At 45.8% G+C, this 25,038-nt stretch overlaps 1 protein-coding gene across 1 annotated transcript; it reads right to left on the minus strand.

Moving 5' to 3' along the window:
• Window positions 1-9,656: 9,656 nt before the first annotated feature.
• CLRN3 (clarin 3) lies at window positions 9,657-19,174 on the minus strand. Its single transcript, XM_048946169.1, has 3 exons — window positions 18,773-19,174; window positions 13,145-13,324; window positions 9,657-11,123 (listed from the first exon to the last, which is right to left on the minus strand). The coding sequence occupies exons 1-3, from the start codon at window positions 18,999-19,001 to the stop codon at window positions 10,849-10,851; spliced, it is 684 nt and encodes a 227-aa protein (XP_048802126.1). The 5' UTR covers window positions 19,002-19,174; the 3' UTR covers window positions 9,657-10,848.
• Window positions 19,175-25,038: the final 5,864 nt, after the last annotated feature.

A 25,038-nucleotide genomic window follows, 5' to 3' on the forward strand; every position in this document is an offset into this window, starting at 1 on the left:
ACGTTTCCCACGTGGGCTGAAAAATGAGTTTCTGCACAGAGAGTATAATTTCATACCTGGCACCAGAAGGTGAAATGCGCATTAGGAATGGGAAGGGAAGCCTCTGATCTGGGAGCTGTGCTTCATAAATCCCTGTGTTTTAACCTTGTGAGTCTTTCGCTCCATCCAGCACTGTTTCAAGAACTTCTACTTGTTTTCTTGTTTCCCCTGTTTTTGTTTTTTTCCCATGAAATGCTGTTGTACCTATGCCAGCTTGCAGTGTTATTTCCTTGTCACCACGGGAACATCCAAACAGCAGTGCTGATCTCAGGGAAGTGGAGAAGAGGTTGTATGCTACAATGAAGCCCTGATATTTTATTTCTGTCACTTGGAGATCACCCAAGGACAAGGCCCAACTCCCGCCCACAGAGCTGGAGAATAACACTAAGAATTGCTATGGCCAAATTTTCATCTCAGAGCAGAAGTGTCTGTGCTGCTGTACCCTGCTTTTCCAGTCCTTGTAGTTCATATACAGTGGTTGCGTTAGTGGATGGATGGCCAGAAGGATATCTCTGCCTGGTAGGCTCTAACCATGTGAGCTATGGTCACTCCATGCTTAGACATCATTACTGTGGTCCCAACCTCTGCTCTGCTTCAGGGAAAAGGACTCTATTCTCCTTTACAGTGTCAACTTGAACGTCCATGTCCAATCCTTCCAAATATGACTTCGTTCCCAGCTCCTTCTAGCTTCTTACTTTGGTATCCCCTCCATCTCCATCCCTTCCTTGTGCTGACAGACAGAACTGCCTCTCTTAGCTTGAAATCTCTTCCCAAAACCACAGCCAACCTCGCTGTTCCCTGACCAAAAAGCAGCCTTCTCCAGCCTCACAGATTTCTTCTATTCTGGACTCCTAATCTTAAAACAGCTTGTTAGTTTACTTTCCTCAGCTGCCTAAAGAATTGCATCTCTTCTATTCCAGAATCTACATTTCTCTTGCAAACCACTTCAGTTCCTGACTTCCTAGCAGAGTTCTTTCTCCAGTCATTTTCCTATCTAATTAATCCTTTGCCAGTTTGAGTTAACAACCCAGTAATTAGCAGCTCACTGGTGCCACCGGAGGTCAAAGGAACAACCTTATCTGTTTAAAAAGCCCCGTTTTAAACACTGTTCCTTCACACAGCTGAGTTGCACGCTTTCCTTGTCTTGCTTTTTTCCACAACCGTTTTTGTTTGCTCCCATTTTCTAATTTTATCAGCAATGATGAGTAAATAGGATGGAAAACCTTACTATTTTTCCTGCAGTCTTTGTGCCTTCTTAGCTGGGAGGGAGACAGCTGTGCGTGTACTTGACTTGGGAAAAGCTGGGTTATGGTTCAAGAAGGGCCTCAACTTTGTGGCTCTGGGCAGCCTGGTCTGGTGGTTGGTGACCCTGCACACAGCAGGGGGGTTGAAACTAGATGATCATCGTGGTCTTTTTTAACCCAGGCTGTTCTGTGATTCAGGGGAAAGAGAAGTGGCTAAATCTCAAAGGCAGTGTGAGCGGCGAGGAGGATGTTTGCTTTGCTTGAGTACTTGAAATAAATGCATTGGTAGGGCTTCAGAAATAGATTGGTCAAAAAAACCCACAACCATAACCTATGACCCCCAGCTCCTCCACGTTGTATTGTCCTTTATGCGTGCATTTACTCTCACTTCTAACTAACAAATATTCTTACATCAGTACGGTTGGAAATGCTTAGCATACAGAGCTATGCTTTGCTGCCTTCCTGAGAAGTTTGCAGTGAGGGTGTTTTTTTCCTCTTAAAAGTAGTTATCCAGAAGCATTCTGCTTACAGGGACTGAAATCCAGTAGCAGCTTTCGAAAGCTTTCCATGCAAGTTTTTTATTGGACAAATGGTGAACATTAATCAGCAGTAGTAGGTACCAGTCAAGACAAAAGCACTAATGAAGCCTGCGCGTTGCTTTAAGTAGATGAAGACACAATAATCTGAAATTCAAAGCCTTTCCCAAAATACACCCCTGGCTGGAGAGAAGAGCAAAGGAAAGACATAAAGTCTCTGCATCAGTTTGGTTTACTGACTGCAGGCACCTTGCACATAGTGTAAATCTCACTGAGATGAGCCATTTACATACTTGGATTAAGCCATTTGGGTTAATTTCATTGGGGGAACTGCTTGCAAACTAAGTAGATCTCTTGAGCACCATGTTGGCTTGCTGAGCCATTTTTGTTAATGAAGTTTTTGTTTGTAGAAATTTGACTACAAGTCCAAGACAGAGCATCAAATACAAAAAATCAAATTGAAGTGTTAACTGCATAAACAAAGGCCAAAACCCAGACCTGAATGATTGATAATGCAAACTACTTTTAGATACTTACACTGTTGCAAATATACGTGTCTGCATCCAGCTCACCTACTTTTGAATTGAAGGCTGTTTCAAACCCCTGACAGTAATAAGAATTATACTGTAGTCCAGATGTTGAGCTTGGTTCTCCAGGGTGGTTCTAGGTTAGCATGTGAGGTCTGGTTTGCTTGTTTCTGCCAGTGGCTGCTCAGGAGGCCATGGCAGACACTGACTCAGTGGGTATTTTAATAAGTTGATTTTGCAGTGCAGAGCATGAACGTATTTTTGTAAGAAGCTGAATAATGTAACTGGCTGGATAACTACAAATCCAAGAAAACTCTTCAGGCAACCAAGGGTTGTCCAAGAGCAAGCGATTACTGAGTCCATTCAATATAGAAAGGTCTTGGGCAAAGATCAAGTCTAGACCATGGGCTCAACCACGATCACAGAACATCCTGAGTTGGAAGGGTCCCATATGGAGCATTGAGTCCAACTCCTGGCTCCACACAGGACCGCCCTCACTCTGACTCATGTACCAGAAACTGGGACCCAGAATCACTGCACCTGTCTTTAGGACTGAGCTTACCATCATCCACTTCACCAAGGTGGGTGGTTTCCTCCTGCACCTGCAGAGACTGGACAGGCTGGAGAGACCGAGTCAAGAGTAGAAATGGAAAAAGGTAAAATGTATCCCCACCCTCAATGGCTGGCACAGAGCTGCCTGGCTGGGATCGAGGAAACCCACCTCCCACTGAGCTCAAAAGCTGAGGTATGATGGAGAGTTCAGTAAAAAGAGATCGTATGTTGGAGCAGTGGAAAGAAGTAAGCTATTCTTCCCCATAGGAACACTGCCTGGGCCTTTGCAAGGAAGCTACCTTCCCTGGGCAGACTGCAGATGTCAATCATGATACCTGAGGCAACAGCAGAGCACAACTGTTGGCACAAAATGCAGCTTTGCTGTCATTGTAGAGAAGCTCTGGCTTTCCTTCTGATCGTAATGGCATTGCAGGTGTCTTCCTTTTGAGTTAGGGCAGGATGGGAGCACTGGAGAGTGTAGGAAGAAAGAAAAGGAGAGCCTATAGGTTAATGAAGCTTCAAATCCTTGTTACAGCCTCTGGCAGTGCATAGTTAAAATACTTCATCCATCCTTTGCAAACAGAGCTCTGCTGGGCAGCACTTACTGCAAGGATCCTCAAGTCTTGACCTTCTGGCATTCCTCTGTGCTTCTGCTCCCTTCTATAATTTCCTGTGCTCCTTCACCTCTTCTCCAGACCCCAGTGACCTTTGTGATCTCTTTATTCTTTGTTTCACATCACTTCTCTTGCATTCATCACAGATTCCTGTAGGCAGAGAGGTACCTGAAGCATCCATCCATTGGCAAACGTTGTAATAGCTTTGGGGCTGTTCTGTTTTTTGGCCTGTCTGTAGAAAATGCAGTCAGTACAGGTGTCAGACTTACAGCAGTGCTGGATGTGTGGGAAGTGACGCAGGAAGTGTTGTGCAATAGAAATGCAGTGAGGTATATATGTATATAAGTTTGGAATTCCAGGAAAATCCATCTTAAAAAAAAAAAAAAAAATACAGCTGTGGGAGTTGCATGGCATTTATTAGTTCATCAACTTGTTGGTAATGTTCCTTCATGCTTCCTATAGCATATTGTTCATAGTATCTTTGCCATATCCTGCCTGAAGACAGTGACTTCTTAGAAGTGGCTCTTGTTTCAATGGTGAGTCTCTCCCTGTGTGATCCCCTCTCTGCTAAGCACCTGCTAGGGGGCTTTTACTGCTCCCAGGGAAGAGATCACTGCCCCATCCTGACACTGGCAAATGGAACCCTTTCATTTGTTACACTTTCAAACTAAGACTGGCCTGCCATTTCTATGAAGGAATGCACTGGCTTCAATATCCACCTCTAAAAAGGATTTGGGGCAGCAGTGGCCCTCTGGGCAAATTCCCTGCCATTGATCAGCAAAGCAGCTGACAGCAGGAGAAGAAGAGGAGGAGGACCCAAGCTGCACCACCCAGCCATGTGCAAGGACATGAGATGCAGCCCTTGTTTATTGCTGTGTCTCAGTTCAGTGTGCAATGGAAGACAGTTCACAAATGCTCTGACAGTTGTAGGTTGTTTTTGCCAGCTGTAGTAGAATTGGTTCCACAAAATATGTCTGGCTAAAAGGTGGCTTTACTTCCCAGCTAGCAGGCAGTGGTTCAGTGCAGTTGTAGGCGTCTGCCATGGCTGGCACCTTGCTGTCCTCTTGGAGAAAATTGGGCTCTTTCAATTACTTTGGTTACTTACATGTGTGCAATCAATTAAACAAAACTCCAGGGCTTATTCTTTCAAGCCCATGCCACAGAGTGTCACTTGCAGTAAGTAACAGCATCCTTCTTTCTGTATTGAGGATGAAGAGTGGTATCTACAGGAAAAAGTCAGCACCCAGTTCTCTCCTTTTTCTTACTAAAGGAGTTTTGAGTAACAAAAATTGCAGCCCCAGTGCAGCTCTTTCATACCTCAGTTTCTTTAACACTCTGATAAAGAACTGATTGATCCTCACATGTCCTTTCTTATCAGCCTTCCCTGGCACTGACCATGCTGATCAGCCATGTGCTGCCTAAAAGCACTTTCAACCATCATAGAAAAACTTCCCAAGCCTAACTGAGAGCCTCTTTGGTTTCAGTTATAATTTCCAGATTGGAAATATTCACCCTCTGGCTGCAGCAAAATAATTTGAATGCACACCTGCTTGCAGGACCCTTTGATTTCTGTGGGCATATCTCATTCATTGTCTCATATTGAAGCTAGAGGCTCTATTAAAATCCAATATACTGTGCAACGGTATCTGCAGGGACTGTTGTGGTATTGGTAATAAGAGGCTGCAAACTGCATTTAAAACTTAACAGGTGTACACATTTAGGCTTTGTTTTGGATGACATCTTCTTGTGTTGTTATTTCTCTCTTCTTCCATGGTATACTTATTTGCAACCTGGTGTAGGGAACCTGCTTTGGAAGGGGGCTTGGACTCGATGATCTCTGGAGGTCCCTTCCAACCCCTACAATTCTGTGATTTCTGTTGGAGGAATGGGTTGGAACAGGTTGCCCAAGGAGGCTGTGGATGCCCCATCCCTGCAGGCATTCAAGGCCAGGCTGGATGTGGCTCTGGGCAGCCTGGGCTGCTGGTTGGTGACCTGCACACAGCAGGGGGTTGGAACTGGGTGAGCATTGTGCTCCTTTGCAACCCAAGCCATTCTGTGATTCTATGACTAAATGTGCCTTATTTTGAAGGAACTTGGGTCACTGGAGCATGGTGCCAGGAGTGGGGGCAGCGGGGTGAGGGGAAGGATGGGGGTGAGTCACCTCCAAGATGGTATCAGGTACTAAAGGCTGATGCTCTGAAACGGGCCCCTAATGGTGTTCCATTGCTCACAAAAGACAAATGAAGATGGATGAATATGTATTGTCAGTTTTCTTCTCATCAGCCTCTACAGCTATGTTGCAGGTAAAATGTCATGCCAGGAAAATGGTAATTTATGGCCTGAGCAACATTTATCAATTAAAGTGTTACTTGAGAGGTGTGTTTTGCCAGGCTGCTCTGCCTTGACTGATGTTACTGGGCAGCACTTTTATCCCTGTGCATGCTTAGTGTGGCTTCTGCTTTGTTCCCCCTTGCCGGCTGGGGGCTCGCTCACACCATCAGATGCAGCACATAACCCATCCCTAGAGGAGCTCAAGGCCAGGTTGGATGGGGCCCTGGGCAGCCTGGTCCAGTACTAGATATGATATCTACACAGAGGTGCCTAATGCTTAGTGTTTAGATGACTTTAATGTAGGAATTCGTTTAGTGCCTTCCCCCCTTCTCTTCCCCCCCCCCCCCCCCCCCCCCACTTCAGAACACGCACGAGAGAACTGGAGAACTTAATAGTTGAAGCAACAACTGCTCTGGAGTCTCTAATCCACGTTCTCTCCTCCTTAAAGGAGGTTGCTGAAGGGAGGAAGAGATTAGTGAGGATATTTTGATTCCCCATCAGCTTCAGCTTGCGGGATAAACACAAAGAATTTCCCCATCATTGTCATGTTAATTGGTTCACAGCTTGATCCAAACCTCCCTAAGTCGATGAAGGTTCCCATTCTTTCCAACTTGCTTGCATAAATTCGGCAGAAGTGCTTTTCCCGGCACAGGCACAGCAGTTCAGACCTCAGTCATGGGGTATTAACAGCCTTCTCCCTCAGAAAGAGTAAAAGTTGTGTTAAGATTTGGGAAAAGCCTCGAAGAAGTGGTTTGTGGCTCTAGAAGGTGCAACTCAGAGCTCTGGCAATGCTGGCGGTGATGAGGTGGTGGATGGGGCCATTAGAGAACCTTCTGAGCTCTGCCAGACGGCCAGGTCTTCGTCCCCATTGCTGCCCACTCACCTGTCCCACTCTTCCCATGCTTACCTATGGGGATTTATGAGAGACAGCTTCAATGCTGTGTCCCTTCATCATGGCACTCCATAAATGGAGACTTAACACTCACTAAGAAGGGCAGAAACTGCACCTACCTGGATTGTGGGCAGGAGACAGTGATATGTATACTGAGCCCCAAAGCTATTAGGAAATTAAGCTGTATTTTTGTTGTAACTAGTGACTTCCTTTAGAAGTTCTCATAATTAGAGTATCATCCATCTTTGAGTGCTTTATTAGCACTGACAGTTACCTGGAGGCTCTAGACAGACTGAGCACCAGCATGTTGATATATTGCCCTGTCCTGTCACATCTCATCACTGGTTTCCCTACTCTGAATGGCAAACCCTCTGCCCAAAGAGTCCCATCAGTCTGATGGAGCACTGGGATACAAGCAATGGAAGATCAAACTTTTACCCTTACTCTGAAGATTGAGGCTGTATGAAACTGTATTTTCTGTTTCAGCCTTTTCAACCAGTCCTGTACAAATGAGCCTTTAGTCCATGCATTGCTGTGCTCCTTTCCAGAGCATCCACAGATGCGGGGAGGGCTCAGTAGAGCACCTAGGATCAACGTTTCTGTTGTTATCTGTGTCTTAGCAGAGCAGGTGAAATAAACATATACGTAAGGACGATACTGATGGAAGGTTTTCTATTTTCTTCTGCAGAAGAGGGGGAATAAAGGTAGTATTTGAGGCTGGGAAGGGGACTGCTGCCCTCTTATGGCTTCCAAGGCGCACAGCGGGGAAGGGGCTGAGAGGAGCCCCCTCCAAAGGTCTGAGAGGCTCAGAGAGAAGCCCAGCTGGCCCTCCCCGACCCGGGGCTGGATGGGGGGATAGTCGCTCCTGACATACCTGGAGATTTCGAGTGTTTTGAACGATAGGTGGAGCAGACAAGCCTGCGTTTTGGTGTGCTGCTGTGCACCCGCTCTGTGGGGCTGGTCTCCAAAAGGAGAACTTTGTGCTTTCTGAGATGTGCTGTGTGGCACTGTGTCTCAGTGGGTGTGAGGTGTGTGTGTCATGGCAATGTCCCACTGCTGGTGTCTGCGGCGTGCATCTGTGGGCAGGAATGGGTTGTGGTGCAGGTGATGGGTCACCCTCCCACAGGTCAGTGACTGACATGCTAATAATACCAAATCTGGGGACAGGGATTTAATTGAGTGTAAATGCATCGTGTCAGTTGACACAAATTTTAGGAGTCCAAAGGGGTGATGTTTCCTCTAAAAGCAAAAATATGGAAGTGTTCTTTGTGTTATCAGTGAGCCCTGCTTCAGCACAGCTTGGCTGCAAACATCACAGTGTTCTGCAGCAGCACTTTGCTGCCCATAGCCCAATTCCCTGAGGAGCATCAGTGTAACTCATAGGAGTGTCTGTCACCACACAGATCCCATCACCTAGAAAAAAGTGGGTTCTGAGCCGCTTTTGTTCAGGAACATCCAGAAGAAGGACGCTTAAATTCAGATCAGATGAAAGATTTGAATGCTTGCAGTGCATCTCTCCAAGTGGGTATTGCTCTGCTTGGGGTTCCCTGCAGCAGAGCTCCCCTGCAGATGCCATCTGCCCCACTTGGTGCTGGCTGCAGCTGGGACCCACACATGATGTGTGTGCCTGCGAGGGCACTCTCTCATGCTGTCCATTTTCATACAAAAATTCCTCAAGCTGCCTTTGTACTCAAATAGATTTCATAAGTCTCATTTCTCATTTGCAGAGGAGACACCTGTAGAAAAAGCTGTGGTTGTGCATTTATCCCCATCCGTGTGACCAGATCTGACATCCTGTGGGCATGCTGCCACCTCAGCCCGTGCTGGTTTGGAGCTCTGCCCCGTATGGCCAGAAGGGTGATACTGACTTTCAATTCTGACACTTCTGTAATAAAAGCCATTACCGTGCTGGTGGTTTGGCTCTCGATTTAGAATGGTGATGGTTAATTCTGGCGGTTTCCCCGTGCTTTTAAATACCACGAGTCAGGTGGCTCTTTAGTAGAACTGCTCCTGGGGGACAGGAATTGGTTTTATGGGCTGTGCTGCGGCTGATAGCAGCACTGAACAGCACTGCTGTGCTCTGCTTCCTGCTGCTGAGGGCTCTGACCACGCTGTCACAAGGAGGTGCCAGCACCAGGCGTTACTTTGTGTGTTATCGACTCTTTTCTGTGGCTGCTAATTGTTCAGGTCATCGGTAATTTACTGCGTGTTCAGCAGCTTGTGTGTTTTCCAAGGAAAAAGCTGCTGCTTTTTGGCAGCTCTGCAGCAGAACTCCTCCGTAGGGTGAAACTTTGAGTGAAGCATAGGGCTAGAAGAGATTTGGGGTAAGCAGGAAGCAGAGCTGCTGTGGCAATCACTTGCTATCAAACAACCCTGGCTGCAGGGCCAGGATTCGCCTCACTCTTTCCCTTGGCACTGCACGTCCACTGCTGGCAAGTGATGAATGGGTAAAGCTACTCTGTTTAGATAAGGTGGGAACTTGGTGCCGACAGTCCATGCCCTTTGCTTCTTTACCTAAGGGTAACTGCCAAAATCTGCTCTTGTTAGGAGAAGGAATGTACTGAACAGCTCCATTCATTTCAATTCTGGCTGGCTGGCAGGAGCCAGACTCATTCCTTTTTTATACCCTAAAAGCAAAACACAAGGCTGGTTTGTGTTGCATTCTCTTTTTTCCTTCCTCTGTAGCAGTGCAGTGTCAGCCCCTGCTCCATCTCCTCTTATGAAGCTTCTCTTCAGGAAATGGATACCTGAACCACCTGTCTCCTTGCAGACAGCAGCACTCCTTCCCACGCCCCAACACCCTGCGGGCAGCAGCTCTGCACAACAGGAGCCCCGAAGCGATGCCGAGCCGCTCCTTCGCCCAGCAGGAGCCGCCTCTGACCCTGCTCTGTTCCACCGACTTCACTGCTCTCCAAGCAAGAGCCTGATGGCAGCGTAAGTGCGCTGCCTGATGGGTGCTGGCGTGGTGCAACACTGACAGATGCACGCTGAAACCGTGTGAAAAATTTTGCAGCCAAAGCAAAACTGGCAAATGTTTGACTTGCTGCCAGCTTAGCTCGTGGGTGCAAAACATCTGATACTTGAACTGAAATGTTTACAGCAGGGAAAGTCGTTCTAGGCATGGTTCTTGTCAGAGAGAGCAGATAACGGCTCTCATGGCACTGAGCTATCCCATTCCACAGGTCCTACAAACCCTGTTCTGTGTTTCTTTGCTCTGCCCTCATAATGCTTGGGTATAAACGCTTAAAACCCTCCTTTTTGGCTGCTTTGAAAGAGCAAAGCTGCAAAAAGCATAATGCTTTAATCCTGAAGCTTTATTTTTTGTGACATAAATAGTGAGAGGTCACCTCTTGCATTGCATCTCCTCCTAGAGATGCTTTACTTCACCTGTGAGCATCTCTTGCATCATAGGACAGATGCCAAGCATGTGCAATAAAGCATTGTTCTTATAGCTGCAGAGGTAGGAGAGGAGGAGCAGAAGGTGCTGGCTGCTCTGCATGGTTTAGTACTGTCCTGCCCTTGGATCCCAGACTGCACGCATGATGGATGCAATGCCTTCAATCTTCCCATTGCCTGCACCCAATGGGCAGCGATGCATTCACAGTAACACACACCCATGGCAGCCACGGCAGCCCTGCTCTGTGTTACAACAGGTCCAGGAGGTGGGAGCTTCGTGGGGCACTCAGAAAGGCAACCGTGGGGTATGAAGGAGTGAGCTGGCCCTGAGTCCTTTGTGCTATGGCTTTCCAAGCCTGGGCCATGGCTGTAGCAGCCTCTCAGGCATGTGGGGCTGGTGGCTCTTAGTGCCCCTTTCCTTTTAGGGGAGAGTTTCTGCGGATCCCTCTGGCTACAAGCAGTAGTTCATCCTGCAGGCAGGTGCTGGTGTTGAGTGCTTCTGCTCAGAAGTGCTCAGGCAGCATATTTCCAATGGGAGCTGATAGATGTTACCCAACATCTTTCATCAGAAGAGTAAAATCAATCTGCTTTGAAGAAGCAACAGGCTGTTTTGTTAATCGAGCTATGCACGTAACTTCAATCTGAACACAAAAGATCAGCTGGGATTGTCCATATTAAGCAGTCATTTTATTTTAGACCCTCTTTTTGGTGATGTCCTTAAAACAGAATGACGTCTTTTGATGCGTTTTCAATCGGCCTTTCCTGTTCTTTCTTCTTAGAATATCTTGCATGGTCATAGAAATAGATGATAATAATAGTAACGATGTTGAAAATGATGCTGAGCAGCAGGATCCAGTAGGAGTACTCATACCTGTGTTCAGATCCACTGTGTGTCAGTGACAGAGAAATACATTCAATGGCCAGCTCCACAGACATGTCATTGCCTTCCACGTTCACGGGAAAAAGTATCATGACCAAAAGCGTGAGGATTCCTGCAAAGTAAAAGCATGAGTTTTAGAGGTGGGTCTGTAGTATTATGTTAGAAATACTTGTGCTGAGTAGCTCTGTAAGTCGCTACTTAATAATATTCTCCCTAAGTTAGTGTGGATGCCTGCAGAACAAATATGATCCACTATTTTCTGTCGTTAAAACCTGAGGATGTCAGTACCCAGTGCTATTGGTAACTGCCTTCTGCTAAAATTAATGGATTCGTGCTGGCTATCCTTAGCTAAAGTCATTTAATGTCATTTTTTTTCACTGAGTTTAGTGCTGATGCATATAATATATTCACTCCTCAAGAGACTTGAGGTGGCCACTTGATATGACCCCAAATTCATGGGATATGTGGTACAAGTGGATGAGACCCCGAGCAACCTGCTATGGGCTCAGAGTTGGCAGAGCTCTGTGAAATAGCTTGGGTTTAGCATCCTGGGGTTCTTTTCTCCCCAGCCTTTTCAGTGACTGTGATGAGCCAAAATGAGATCTCTTACTGGATCTGTACCTATCTCCCACAGCCTCCTTAACGTACGTTGAGTTCTGCCACTTGGACGTGGAACCAAATACTGCTTTTATTTCCTTGCTCTCACAGTGCAAGCAGAGATATAACAAATGGGCACTGGTGAAAGTATTCCCCCCCTTCCCTCCAGGCACACCGTGTTACCAGTGCTCCTGCTGACATTGGGTTGGGATTTAGCAGGGAGGACATGGGGATTTCAAGCTATCTGGTACAAAGATTAAGAGCCTTCAAGATACACGTCAAACAATGTGTGATTTTTTCATCCAAATATGCCCGTGGCAAAATCAGCTTCCAGGTCACAGCTCTTAGAGGGCTGTAAAAAGTAACAGTGATCCTCAGCCAACGTGTGGGTTACTTTCTCATTAATGTTTAGTTTGGCAATCCCATAATTCTTCCATTTTGGGTCAAGGCTTACAGACTGCAACTGCAGCAAGGTGTGTTAGGAGCCAGCTGCAAGGGGATGGGGGCCGTGCCCCCGGGAGCTGTTTGGCAGAGTTCATGGCTCTGAAACTCAGCATCTCCACCATCTTTTTTCCTGTTTAGGGAAAGTTGAAGCATATTTTGATCTCCACAAGTGCTTTTTAAGACAATGAAATGCATTTTACTGTGACTCAGGCCTTCTGTCCATCTTCCCTTTGATGTTAGTGCTGTTTTAGATGTATCTGGTTCAACATATGTTTCAGAAACAAAGCTGTAGTCCATCCTATTGATGAGACCTTAGAGGACTATTTCACAGGTAACCCAGGAAATGTTATGCTATAAATAGCATGAAATAGTGGCACAGAATCTTTAAGGGGTTACAAATTGCTCTGTAGTCACATCCAATAGGGACACTTCTCAGTTCTGCTTTGATTCTGCATTCACCCAGAGGGTGGTGAGGCACTGGCACAGGTTGCCCAAGGAAGCTGTGGATGCCCCATCCCTGCAGGCATTCAAGGCCAGGCTGGATGTGGCTCTGGGCAGCCTGGGCTGCTGGTTGGTGACCTGCACACAGCAGGGGGTTGGAACTGGATGAGCATTGTGGGCCTTTGCAACCCAGGCCATTCTATGATTTATTAGCTTATTCTATTCTCCTCAGTGTGTGTCATGCATGAAGTGATTTTGCACCTGTTGGGGCTCTTCCACTTTGCTGCCAGAAAATCCAGCCTCCTACAGGCTAATGCTGCTGCTCGATCAGTAGTTAAGCTAATTTTCAGATATCCCTAGTAGATATGGTTAAAAATAAAGCTAGCTGAACAGCTGGCACAGGTTTCTCAGAGAGGTGGTGGTGCCCTGACCTTCAGACACTCAAGGTCAGGCTGGATGGAGCTCTGAGGACCTGACGGAGCTGTGGGCGTCCCTGTTCAGTGCAGGGAGGTTGGACCAGATGGCCTTTAGAGATCCCTTCCAACTCAATCCTATGAACACGTTTTCAGTTGTTCCATTTTATAAACATTTCTTAATGGGAATATGGAGTTATCTGTATGGTGGGCACAAAATTGTCAACACGTTACTCACCACTGATGGCATTCCAAGTATAGACTCCAATGGGTCCCAGGAAGGTCTGGTAGGGGTTGGTCACAGCGTTGGTGCATGTAAAGCCAGAGCTCAGGAGGGAGCTCAGCAAGATGAGAACCAGAAGCACGATGATGGCCGTGTTGATGCCTTTCGTTCCACTGCTGCTCAGACCATCTGCAACTGGGAGACAGAAGGTGCCCAGAGTGTTTAAATGTGCCCAGCAGGTCAAGGCTTACTGACACCTAGTTAATTGTAATTAAAAGCTAACAACCAGAGATTTGGTTGAGCTGTAGAGATGCAGCAGGAGCAGTAGGTTTGGCTGCAGCATATAAGCCCAAATCTGCAATGGGATGGAGGTATCTCAGCCTGAAAAAAGTGCATGCCTACTAATCCAACTGGCACAGAAACCTGTGGGTTAGGTAGCAAGCTTCTCTTCCTTAATGTTTCTGAGAATGTTTCATCTTGACAAGGCCAGGCAGAAATTCCATGCTAAGCCTGCCAGGAAGCTCACTGCTCCTGCCCATCATCCCATCCCTGCTGGCTCTACAAACATTCTAAGTCTGGTGATTTAAAACTTGGTTTCCACTACAGATTATTTCCTTTCAGTGCACCAGCAATCCTCTCGTGTGGAGTAAATCTGACCAGGGAAACAGCCCCTAAAAGTCCAGCCAGCCAGATGTGTTTGTAGGACAAACATGCCCAAGTGCAGCCGTGCACGGATGGATGAGATGGGCTGGGCATTGGGCTGGTGCTCATATCCTGTTACATCTCCCATCTACCTCTTGCCTCATCCCACAGGAAGAAGTAAGGCTGGGGAAAGTGTCTTCTGCCCTCTTTTGAAGGAAAGAAGCAGCTCCTGCTTTTTGTTATCAGGGAGGATGAATGAATCTCAGGGATCTCCAAACCCACACACAAGGAAGCTCACGGTTTGCACCTCTGCCCCATGCTCCAGCTTGCTGCAGTCCTCCTGTGCAGGTTGTTGCTGTTTCTGTAGCTGTGTGCATGGCCAGCCCAATGCACTTGGTACGTGCAGTCAGTCTCTTCGGGACTGTAATCAGTTTTATTGTTTTACCTACATCCTTCCAGTTATTTGATACCTATGCAGATAACGCAGCATACTCAAAGTGCCATTGCAGCAGAGCTACACTGAAATATAGTATCCTCCTTTCAATTTAAAGCTTGAGAAGGCAACTGTAATGTGCCTGAGGCTGCCTGAACCTATAACAGATCTGACATCAGCGTTGTCATGCTCTGCTCAAAAAGGCGTTGTGATAGACGGCCATCTGCAGGGAAACTTCCCCTCTGTGCTGCTCTTCATGCAAAGCCCTTACTGCAGTGTTCAGCTAGCATGTAGTTTGGGGGAATCATAGCAGTAAAGAGAACAAAACCGTAATAAACAGCCATAAAAGGAAAATAAACATTCAGAGCAAAAAGAAGAGCTGCTGGAAATAAATTAAAAGGAGAGCTTTCATCTCACTTAATGTTTTATTTTTAGTAGAAGTTAATTTCGGTTTGAACAAATGGCAGGTAAGGATGCGTTATGGAAATGAGATGCAGATTTAAGCAATTCTGCTAGAAGAAAGGGAAAAACAGGCATGCAGGAGGCATTGCTCAAGGAAATGGAGGTGAGCACAGCAGAGCTGTGCTGGTGCGTGTGCTGAAGCAGCTTTAATGCTGCTGGCTGTTGCCTACCACAAGAAACACGCTTCGACCTGAAGCAGACAGCTGTGTATGATTTCCCTCTGGCAGCCTTCCTTAATTTTATCCCTGGGAACATTCCCAGAGCTGATGGCTGCACCCCCCTCATTGCACTCCTTTTGTCCTAACGGCAAGCCACCACTCAGGGGATGCACTTCTGCCAGACTCCACCTGTTGCAAGCATTCCTGCAGCAGCACAGAGCTGCAGAATGTTTGAAATAAAATGCAACTTTCTTGTCAGCAGGCATTTTTCCAAACAAGACAGGCTGTGCAAACTAGAGGATTCTCCGGCAGCTGATCTGCTTGAATGTGACAGAAATACCCCCTGTGTCAGGGTAGAACAGCCTGAGTGCAGAACGAAAGCAGAGAGCTGTGCCTCCACCAAGTCTTTCATATTTCCCTGAACCTCCTTTTCCTCGTCTGTAACTCTCATATGGTCAGATTCAATTTCCCAAACTTTCCGGTTGGCACAGGGTCCCACCAAGGACCTGGAAGCTGGTCAGAACTTTGCTGAATATGCAAGTGCCAGCAGAATTCAAGCATTTGTTCTGTATTTTAAAAGGTAGAAAACGAATCAATTCCTCTGTGCCATAGTGAACTTCTGAGACTTCCTGGAGTGCAGCTGATTGCTGGGCTCTGGGTGCGCCTCTGCACCTTGCTCACTGCTCTGTGGGTCTGACTTGGAAACCAGCACATCTGTCACTGTTGCAAGAAAAGGTGGTTCCTTTCCGAGGTGAATCTTTAAAGGAGCTGATGGAGGCTCTAGGGATTGAAGTTGTTAGATAATATCTGTGTTTGGCCGGGTTCTGGGTATCCCCAGGGCCTCTGGAGCAGCCCTGATGTTTTGTTGCTTTGTTAAGCTTATCCATCGTGCACTGTGTGCTTGTACAGCCTGTATTTCTTTTTTTGTCTTTCACCTTTAGGCTCTGAATTTCTTTTTGATGGTATGGTATCCAAATGATAATATTGCCTTTGCAAAGGCTCAATGTCAAATGAGAGAAATCCTACCGTCTTGGGACAGACTACTTGCTATGTTCCTATAGGTAAAGGTTGCCCAAGGAGGCTGTGGATGCCCCATCCCTGCAGGCATTCAAGGCCAGGCTGGATGTGGCTCTGGGCAGCCTGGGCTGCTGGTTGGCGACCCTGAACATAGCAGGGGGTTGGAACTGGGTGAGCATTGTGCTCCTTTGCAACCCAGGGCCATTCTATGATTTCAATTTAAAATTAGTATGCATGCAGGTCTGTGAAGTATTTCTCCTGTTTTAAGAATGCACAGAATCCTACTTAATACAAAGCGTGACAATCGTGTCTAGTATAGGACCTAAGCATTAATTTTAAATGAGCACATTTTGTCTTAGAGACATGCCTGATGTAGCTAGTGAGGGATGCAGGCATGTCCATATTTAGAGTACTCAGGAAGCATCTTCTCAGCAGCTGTTGGAAACAACAAGCAGCTCCTGAAGCTCAATTGATTTATCCATCTATAAATGGTGTGCATGTGAGAACTGCGATGATGCTTCCTAAACGATGAGCCCAAAAATTTAAATCTGAAGGAAGACAAACTACAGTGATGACTAAACTGTATGTGGACGTGCAAAGAACTGATGGGATGCGTGGCAGTACCCAGGCCCTGGGGTTTGGTTGAATTCATTGCTTTACAGGCAAAGGCAAAGCACGCCCCAAACTCCTGCCAGCCTGCATCCTCTGCTGGCCCTGCCCAGCTCTCCATGGGCAGAGTCCTGCTTTCATGCAGCACCCTACTCAAATCAGGAAGAACACACCTGGATGGAGCAAGGTGTAGTGCCTGAGCCACCTGGTGTGGGCAGGTATAAGCTTATATAAGCTATTGTTGTAAATGCATATTTGTTTTTCTAAAACTACTTTGGTTATTCTGATATGACAGAAGAAAACGAGTCTGAATGACTTGTGATTTAACAGCTGTTGGGCACTGACCTCAGTATGTACTCTGTTAGGAATGCTGCTGCACTCAGCTTTTTCACTGCAACGTAATCATTGCAATGTGAACTGACATCCACAGTACAGCTCTGTCACATTGCTAATTTGGGTGACTCAGGTGTAATTTTCATACTAAATTCAGGTGGGAAAGAGCTGGGAACCATGAGGGTGTTTAGATCAGCTGTGCTCTGCCTGCGAGGGTTTGTCTGCTCCTGGTGGTGGGACATCTCACAGCCTACCAATAAAACCAGAAAGCCTTCTTCAGGTTTCAAAGCTATTTGACCTACTCTGCCAAAAGACAGCAGTGTTTCTTCTGACTGCCTTCTCTGCTCTTTCACATGTGCTCGTGTGAGCGTTGTGATTCAAAGCCAGAAAATGAGTGCGAATCCTTGTGCTTTGCAGCAGCGTCCAGACTTTGCTAACTTGGGCTTTTATGAATATTTCTGTTAATGTCAGCACAGTCCTTGTGCATGGAGGTAGTTGTGCTGAACTGAGATCAGTATGCAGCCTGTGGTTGCATTTGGTATGCATCACTTCTTGTTGCTGTTTTGCTTTTTCTCATGCTTTCTTTCTCATACTACAGTTTTTCACACTTCTGTAATACCTTTCTCCAAGGTCTTGTTAGGTGAGCCCTATTCTTTTTTCCCCTAATTTTTTACCTTTATTTTTTCCCACGTAGCATCTCTCTTCCCTTGTCTCTCAATTCTTCTCTTTGTAACTATTCAACTATTTTTATTATTTTTCTCCTTCTGCTCTTAATTTTACCACTGAGGATAAATACTGAGAACTGCAAATGCAGAAAATAAATACAGAAATAAATAAAACTGGGCTACATAACAACAAAATATGAACAGCCTACAGCTTTTTGTGCTATTTAAGAACCTCAGTCCAAAATCTTGGAGACAAAGAGCCACCTGGAAAAGGTGTCATCTCACCTGTGCCTTTGGTGAGGGCCTTATAAAAGATGACAAGCTATGTCATAATGCTTACTTCACAGATGAGTGGTTAAAAGAAATGAGAAAGGATAGGTTTTGAAACACGACATGCTTTAGTTTAGTAGCATCACTTAGAAATGGGATGGGGTTCTCTTGAAAGAAGAAATAAAACGAGTATTTTCCTTTAAGTGCAGGTCTGCCAGATACATAAACACCATCTCTATCTAAATTATCTTTACGTGTTTTGCTCCTCTCCCTTCAGCGATTTCAGAACCTTTCTCTATACAAATGATGCTAATTTGATCATAGGCAGGCGAAACGTTTTAAATCAAACGATTAATTTAACATAATGAAATTTAAAGGAAGCCAAATTAGTTTTGTACGCCTTTAATGAAATGCTAATAGAGTGTTGCATTCCTGTTTGTCGCTGAAAGCTTCTGCAAATTAAAATCTTTTTGACACAAATTCTGATCCTGTATTGTTTCCTCCTTTGGAGGCATTGGCTAAGGCCACACATCATCAGAAGTTGCCATTGGTAGCAACACTTCAGCATCTGACTGCCTTTCTTGGGTTTTATTTTATACCACTTCAAATCCTCGAGGCAGTTTGTAGATATTTTCATGGATAATTTCATTAAGGTTGGAAAAGGCCTCTAAGCCCCCCACATCCAATCCCACCCCGCCTGCGCCATGCACACAAACCATGTCCTTGAATGGAACCATAGGGGGGGTTATTTGGGTTGGAAAGACCTCTCAGATCCCACAAGCCAACCCAGCCCACCCCCCCCCCCATGCCCACATCCCTCAATGCCACATCCCTGTGGTTCTGGAGCCCCCTGCAGGGACAAGGGCCCCTCACTCCCTGGACAGCTGTACCAGTGCATCATCAGTCTTTTGGAGGAGTTTTTCCTAATACCCAACCTAAGCTTCTCCTGAGGTTCTCACTGAAGGTCTTACAGCTGTAGATGAAGGAAGAAAGGCTGTTCCTGTACCCCTGGTGCTACCCAGGCTGGCACCCACCACCATGCACTACTCCTTACCTTGGAAATTGCTAGCTGAGATCTGCAGCCCGGAGTTGATGACCTGAGCACAGGTCACTTGAAAGAGCCCATACGTGAGGCTGACAGTAGTGGTAGAGTTCCCTCCAGAGAATCGGACCTCGCTGTTCATCCACCTCTGCGTTCCCAGAACGGCACAAATGATGATGAAAGATGCAATGCTGGTGAAAAAAGCACCTCCATACATCAGTGTTTTCTGTCTGGTTGGCATTTTGGCTGGCAGATTTTCCACAGGTTCAGATTTCCTTCCCTTCGGCCCTGTTGGGCGTACGGTTGTTCCTCCCTTTGCTCCCTGGAGCCTGCTCTGAAAGTAATCCTGGTAAACTTTAAGCAGGCAGCAGAAGTCATAAAAATGAAAAATAACTGAACTTTGGTCTGGAGAAGAGGCGTTACCGTGGCTGTACCCAAACACCCCTGACGTGGAGGGGAGGGAGCTGCTGCTGCCAGGACGTGACTCAGTGCCCAAAGAGGGAATTCCCACAGCTCCCCCCCTCTGAGCAATTCTGGAGCCCAAACGGAACTCCCTGACCACATTTCCTGGATTTCTCTTCTCCCAGGTTAACTAGTGACAGGTCATGGCCTCAAATGGCACCGGGGGAGGTTCAGCTTGGGCATCAGGAAAAAATTGTTCTTGCACCGGCACAGGCTGCCCAGGGAGTGGTGGGATCAGCATCCTGGAGGTGTTCCAGAACCACTGTGGTGGTCTGGGGTTGGATTTGAGGATCTGAAAGGTATTTTCCAACTGCCATGGCCCTGTGATTGTATTCCTGTGTTTTCTTCTGGAAGGTCGGTACTTAGTCTGGAAACAATTTTTGCTAGCTCCACACCCAGATCCCTTTGGAAGCAAGAGATAGATTCTGATTTCTTACAGTGAAGATGGGTGAGTGTTCCTTTGCTCTGCTGACTCCCTGCTTCCTTAACAGCTGCACTCCACTTTTGGGACCTCTTACATTCTTGATGCTCCCTGTGACAGGACTGGGCTGCTCTGGGCCATTTCAGGGTGAAGGATTTTCTGTGTCGTATCAAAAAATTATTTTTTTCCTAAGGAAAAGCTGTAGATCTTTATTAAACTCCATATGTTTTCATACAATACCTATTCCCTCTTCCTCGTTTTTTGTTGTTGTTGTTGTTTCTTTGCTTGTTTGGGCTCTGTTAAGTTCCAGTCAATTTCTCTAAGCATCACTTGCTTTAGATGTGTAATGATCTTTGATTGCACTTTACCAATGGGGCTTTCAGCCTTCAGCTCTTGTTCAGCTCAGACATGAAATATGCATTATTTGCTGGTTGCCTAACTGCTCTACAGGGAGGAAACAAACACCTTAAAGAGGGATTCATTTCAGTGGGCTGGTGAATGTGTAAAGGAGGCAATACAGAAGGAAATCTGCCCTGGGCGATTCAGCAGGAGAAACATTACAGTGGAAGTCAAGTTTGAAATCAATGCATTTTATTTCTGAGATGTACTGCTGGTCTTCCGTGTGATACGGTCTCATGTGTATTTTTATTTTATATGGGATTTAAAGGATACTTTTGATGTCATTGCTTTTATGAACGTATACATTTTGTTTATGTACCTTGCATATACTTCATAGACAGTCAAACTTTGAGTGCATGCATGCTTTAAGCACTGGAGACCCAAGGGAAGATTTCAGCCCTTCTAAACAAATGAGGAACAGGAGACCTGCCTTCCATTTTCCTCGCAGACCTTCAGTTAAATTTTAACCACAGAAGGATGGATAAGCTTCCTTATGATCACCACTCTGGGTCTGTCTGTCCATTTTCACCACCCTTTGGTCCATGCTGCTGGGGAGGAGTGAGTGATCCTTTCCCAGAGAGCTTCTCCCTTTACTGGGTGAAGCACAGGCAGTAGAAAGTTTCTGCCCTGGTTCAGCTGTGCTGCTTGACCCACTATGAAATACATTTAAAAGATATATATTGAAATATTAATATTTGTCCTGGTATTGAAGTTGAGGGAATGCTTTTTCAGCACCTCCTTTGGCAGACTTGAGAGAACCCAATATAGGCAAGCTGAGCAACAGGGCTGCAAGGCATAACATGTAGTTCCTTTCTTAAAGATCTTATTCAATTATTCTCAGTTTTCAGGGACTCGGCTCAAATTTTTGTGGCTCAAATTGTTGAAACTCTCCTGAAGCCAGGGGAATCACCATGTAAATGAGCCCATCATTTGCCCTTTTCTTCCTTGTTACCTTGAAGCTAATCCATCCTCTGTTGCTGGTATGATTGCTTGTGTCTTTTCTTCCCATAGCTACATAAAAAACCATTGTATCTCCTGTATTTTGAGAAGCATTTATGCATTTCATAACCTTTCCAGAGCAAAACCATCACTTTCCAATGCCATGCTCCTGCTAAATCCTAAAGATTAAACTATAGCTCTATGTGGGGAGGTTTCCTCCTACAATGGCAGCATTTCCATGCCTTGCTCCAGACCAGGAACTCTCATGGAAATTCGGTCTGACATGGCACACCTCATTGCTTCAGGGAAAAGAGAAGAGATGGGCTTCATCCAGCTGTGATAAAATGTGTCTCTATCAGTAATTTACCAGCTCTGCTCCAGCTAGTGATGCTGCAGTCCTTACACAGCAGTCAAAAAAAGAAATAAATCAGAGTAACTCACAGGGACCCAGACAGCAGAGAGATGTGGAATAAAATTACACACAGCCTTGTATTTTTAAAGGAGGAATATGTATTTATCTCATATTAATGTGCAAGTTTGCTTCAGGCAACTAGGTCTGCTGTAAAACAAACATATGTATATATATACAGGTATATATAATGAAAGTTTTATTTGTGAACGGAATGTTCCAGCCTGCTGCTGATTCAGACAGGCCATATCCTGTGCCCCTGCTGACCACTGAATGGCCTCACAGCTGGTCCAAAGGCATTTTCCTATGGTGGGTTATGACATTTCACATGGATTTCTCTTCCTGTGTTGCACACATGCTCTCGAATGAGGACCCAGCCATGCAGACACAGTGCAGCAGCTTGCAGGCAATGTGCTCACCTATACCCTGCAGCCAGAAAAAATTCAAGGTGAGCCACTGCAGATCATCTGTTCTGCTGCAACCGCAGCATTTAACAGCATTTACTGGCAGTTTACAAAATCCCACATTTAGTTTAAATCTTTCACTCAGAAAAATGTCAGGAGATAAGTTAACATAGCATCGTGGCTGGCCTGTAGGTATGTGCTGTATTCCTGGGAGCCCACTGTTTCAGTGCACCCTCGCAGATCTCACATACCCTTTACATCCTTTTTATTTTCCATTTTCCATGTCTAGTCGCAGAGGAGAGCTAAGAAGGCAAAGTCCTTGAGCTGCTCTTGGCTCCAAAAGGGGGTCAATAATCATCCACGTGTGCACAGCACTGCAGGAGGAGGCTGTGCATTACTAATTATCTCTACCTCTTCTAAGCTGGATAAAAGGTAATTGAAACAACTTGCTGGAAGTGTAATAGAGAATACTATGAATGAGATTGATTGATTTTTCTTTTTTTTTTTTTTCTTCTGGTAGCTTTGCAGCCAGCGTTCTGAGTGGTGATGGAAATAGGAAATCTGCTGATGCCTTTTGGGCTGGCTGAGGGAAATCAGGTAAAGCACCATGAATTTTATTGTAGCTGGAGATGGAAATCGGAAGCTCAGCTGAACTGCCAAATTATTGCAACAGCTGTTTGGGAAACTTGGATGTGATCACAACATTTTGTGTATCTGCTCCCAGCGCTGCTGTGCGGTGGATTTGTACTCCTGCATCTTCCGACTTTGTTCTCCTATTGCTCTGATCCTTTTTACAACACTGCTGCAGGAAAAAAAACAAACACGTTTCAAATGCTGGTTGGATTTCTTCACAGAAATGACTAAATCTCCTCAATGGACAGGTATTGACTTCTGGCTCTGGGTATCAGAAAGTGCTGCTCCCAACCCTGTGAGCAGCACCATGCTGGGAGCAGCCACCAGGAGCAGTGACTGTTGGCTTCTGCCTGGACAGAGAAAAAGGAGGGATCATAAATCATAGAATGGCTTGGGTTGGAAGGGACCTCAAGGATCATGAAGCTCCAACCCCCCTGATGCATGCAGGGCTGCCAACCTCCATATCTAACACTAGAGCAGGCTGCCCTGGGCCCCATCCAACCTGGCCTTGAACACCTCCAGGGATGGAGCATCCACAGCCTCTCTGGGCAGCTGTTCCAGCACCTCACCACTCTCATAGTATATAAAAGAAGGAAGGAAGATCCCAAAGCCACCATGTTGGTATCAACACAAATGTGATGGGAAAAATCCTGTTTTAAAATGTTCACCTGCTGTAAAAGAGCATCCTTCAGTTTCACCATCTGAGCGAGCTGTCTGCTGTCTCCTTTGACATCCTCAGGCACAAGTTGTGCTGCTCCCAAATATCACTGTAATGTATTTGCTACCCAGACACACAAGCGCCTCATGGCTGAACTCATTTCATCTCAGTAGACAAGAAGTGATGTTCAGCAGTATTCCCTCTTGCTGTACCCACATGGGACTTGCCAGGTGCTCAGGCCCAGGGCTGGGTTTGCTTCTTGAAACCCTTAGAAAAAAAATAGTGCTGTCCATTGCAGTAAAGTAAGAAGTTAAAAAAAACAAACAAACAAAACTTGGAAAACATACAGATGTTTTTTTCATTTTTCTTTAACCCTGAGGGTTAAAAGGTATAATTGCCCTAGAAGATGACAGTTACAAAACTTTAAAACAACATCTTCAGACATCAAATAGCTGCTGCCATTCATGACTGAACACTCCAAGCTGGATGGTCAGATAGAGCTTGTTGAAGAGCAGGGAAAAAGCTTTCTGGTCTTGTGTGAAGCAGTCACTGCTTTTCAATTTATTATTATTATTTTTTTCTATTTAATGAAATGTGACTTAGAGCTTCTTCAAAGCATGTAATGTTTAGAACAAATCCTGGAGGTGGAGATGGAGGGAAGAGCTGGCAGAGCAGGCTTTCATTTACTGCAATTTCTGTAACAATTATAAAGACAAGTCATCTCAAATACTTAAAGATATCCCCAGAAACCTTTAAATTTAGATTCCAAATGTAAGAATCCGAGACAAATGTCTTTGAAGTCCTTAAATTAGCTGCTGCTGTAACGTTACGTATTGTCACACCTTCGTCCAATGACTCTCACTTTAAAGACTTTATTGTGTTTTTAACCTGAGATATATTTCCTGTTATAAAAATGATGCCTATATCTGTTATTTGATGTTCTGCCTCTGATTTTGTAATTTCTCCAGCACGTTTACAATGTGAGTTCCAGGGGGTTGGTGGAGACCCAGATGTACTGTGCTGCTCCCAAGTGTACCATGGCCAATTATTTATCAATAGATGTCTTCCTCACTGCAGTGAGGCTCACTATAGAAGGAATCACAGGAAGAATCACAGAATGGCCTGGGTTGCAAAGGAGCACAATGCTCATCCAGTTCCAACCCCCTGCTGTGTGCAGGTCACCAACCAGCAGCCCAGGCTGCCCAGAGCCACATCCAGCCTGGCCTTGAATGCCTGCAGGGATGGGGCATCCACAGCCTCCTTGGGCAACCTGTGCCACTGCCTCACCACCCTCTGGGGGAAAAACTTCCTCCTAATATCCAACCTAAACCTTCCTTGTCTCAGTTTAAAACCATTCCCCTTGTCCTATCACCATCCACCCTCACAAACAGCCGTTCCCACTCCTGTTTATCCGCTCCCTTCAAGTACTTCAAGGACACAATGAGGTCTCCCAGGAGTCTTCTCCAAGCTAAACAAGCCCAGTTCCTTCAACCTTTCTTCATCAGAAAGGCGTTCCAGCCCTCTGATCATCAATCATCATGCTGGGATATTTGAAATAAACATCTGATGTTAAAATATCACCTGCTTCCCATCAGGTTTCTCTCTCTTGGACCAAGGAGGTCGCTTTGCACCAGGCAGTAGCAAAGTGGCTGTAATTGTGGGTGAGCAGCGGGTGCTGGGTCCTGCCAGAAGGCTGCCGGAGGTCTCACAGCGCACTGGGAGGAAGGAGGAACTGACTGCCAAAGAGCTGACAGTGCTGAGGATGTGGTTGATTTGTGATGAAGAGAGAGGAAAAGACAGGGGAGCAGCGGGCTGTAAGACGGACAAAGAACACTCACTGCTGGAGCCTCGCTGGGATGAACACACAGTCACTGCTGCTTATTCCCTTTGTTTTGCTGCAACATTTCAAATTTCTTGCATTTATTTTAAGTTAAAGCAGTGGAGCCCTGTCAA

Source organism: Lagopus muta, chromosome 5 (assembly GCF_023343835.1).
Source record: "Lagopus muta isolate bLagMut1 chromosome 5, bLagMut1 primary, whole genome shotgun sequence".
In the NCBI taxonomy this organism is placed as follows: domain Eukaryota; kingdom Metazoa; phylum Chordata; class Aves; order Galliformes; family Phasianidae; genus Lagopus; species Lagopus muta.

Coding starts and splice junctions, on each gene's coding strand:
- CLRN3 (XM_048946169.1), bottom strand. CDS start 19,001: ATGCCAACCAGACAGAAAACACTGATGTATGGAGGTGCTTTTTTCACC. Junction 13,325..18,772: donor CTCAGCTAGCAATTTCCAAG/GTAAGGAGTAGT, acceptor TCTGTCTCCCAG/TTGCAGATGGTCTGAGCAGC. Junction 11,124..13,144: donor TACTTGGAATGCCATCAGTG/GTGAGTAACGTG, acceptor TTTACTTTGCAG/GAATCCTCACGCTTTTGGTC.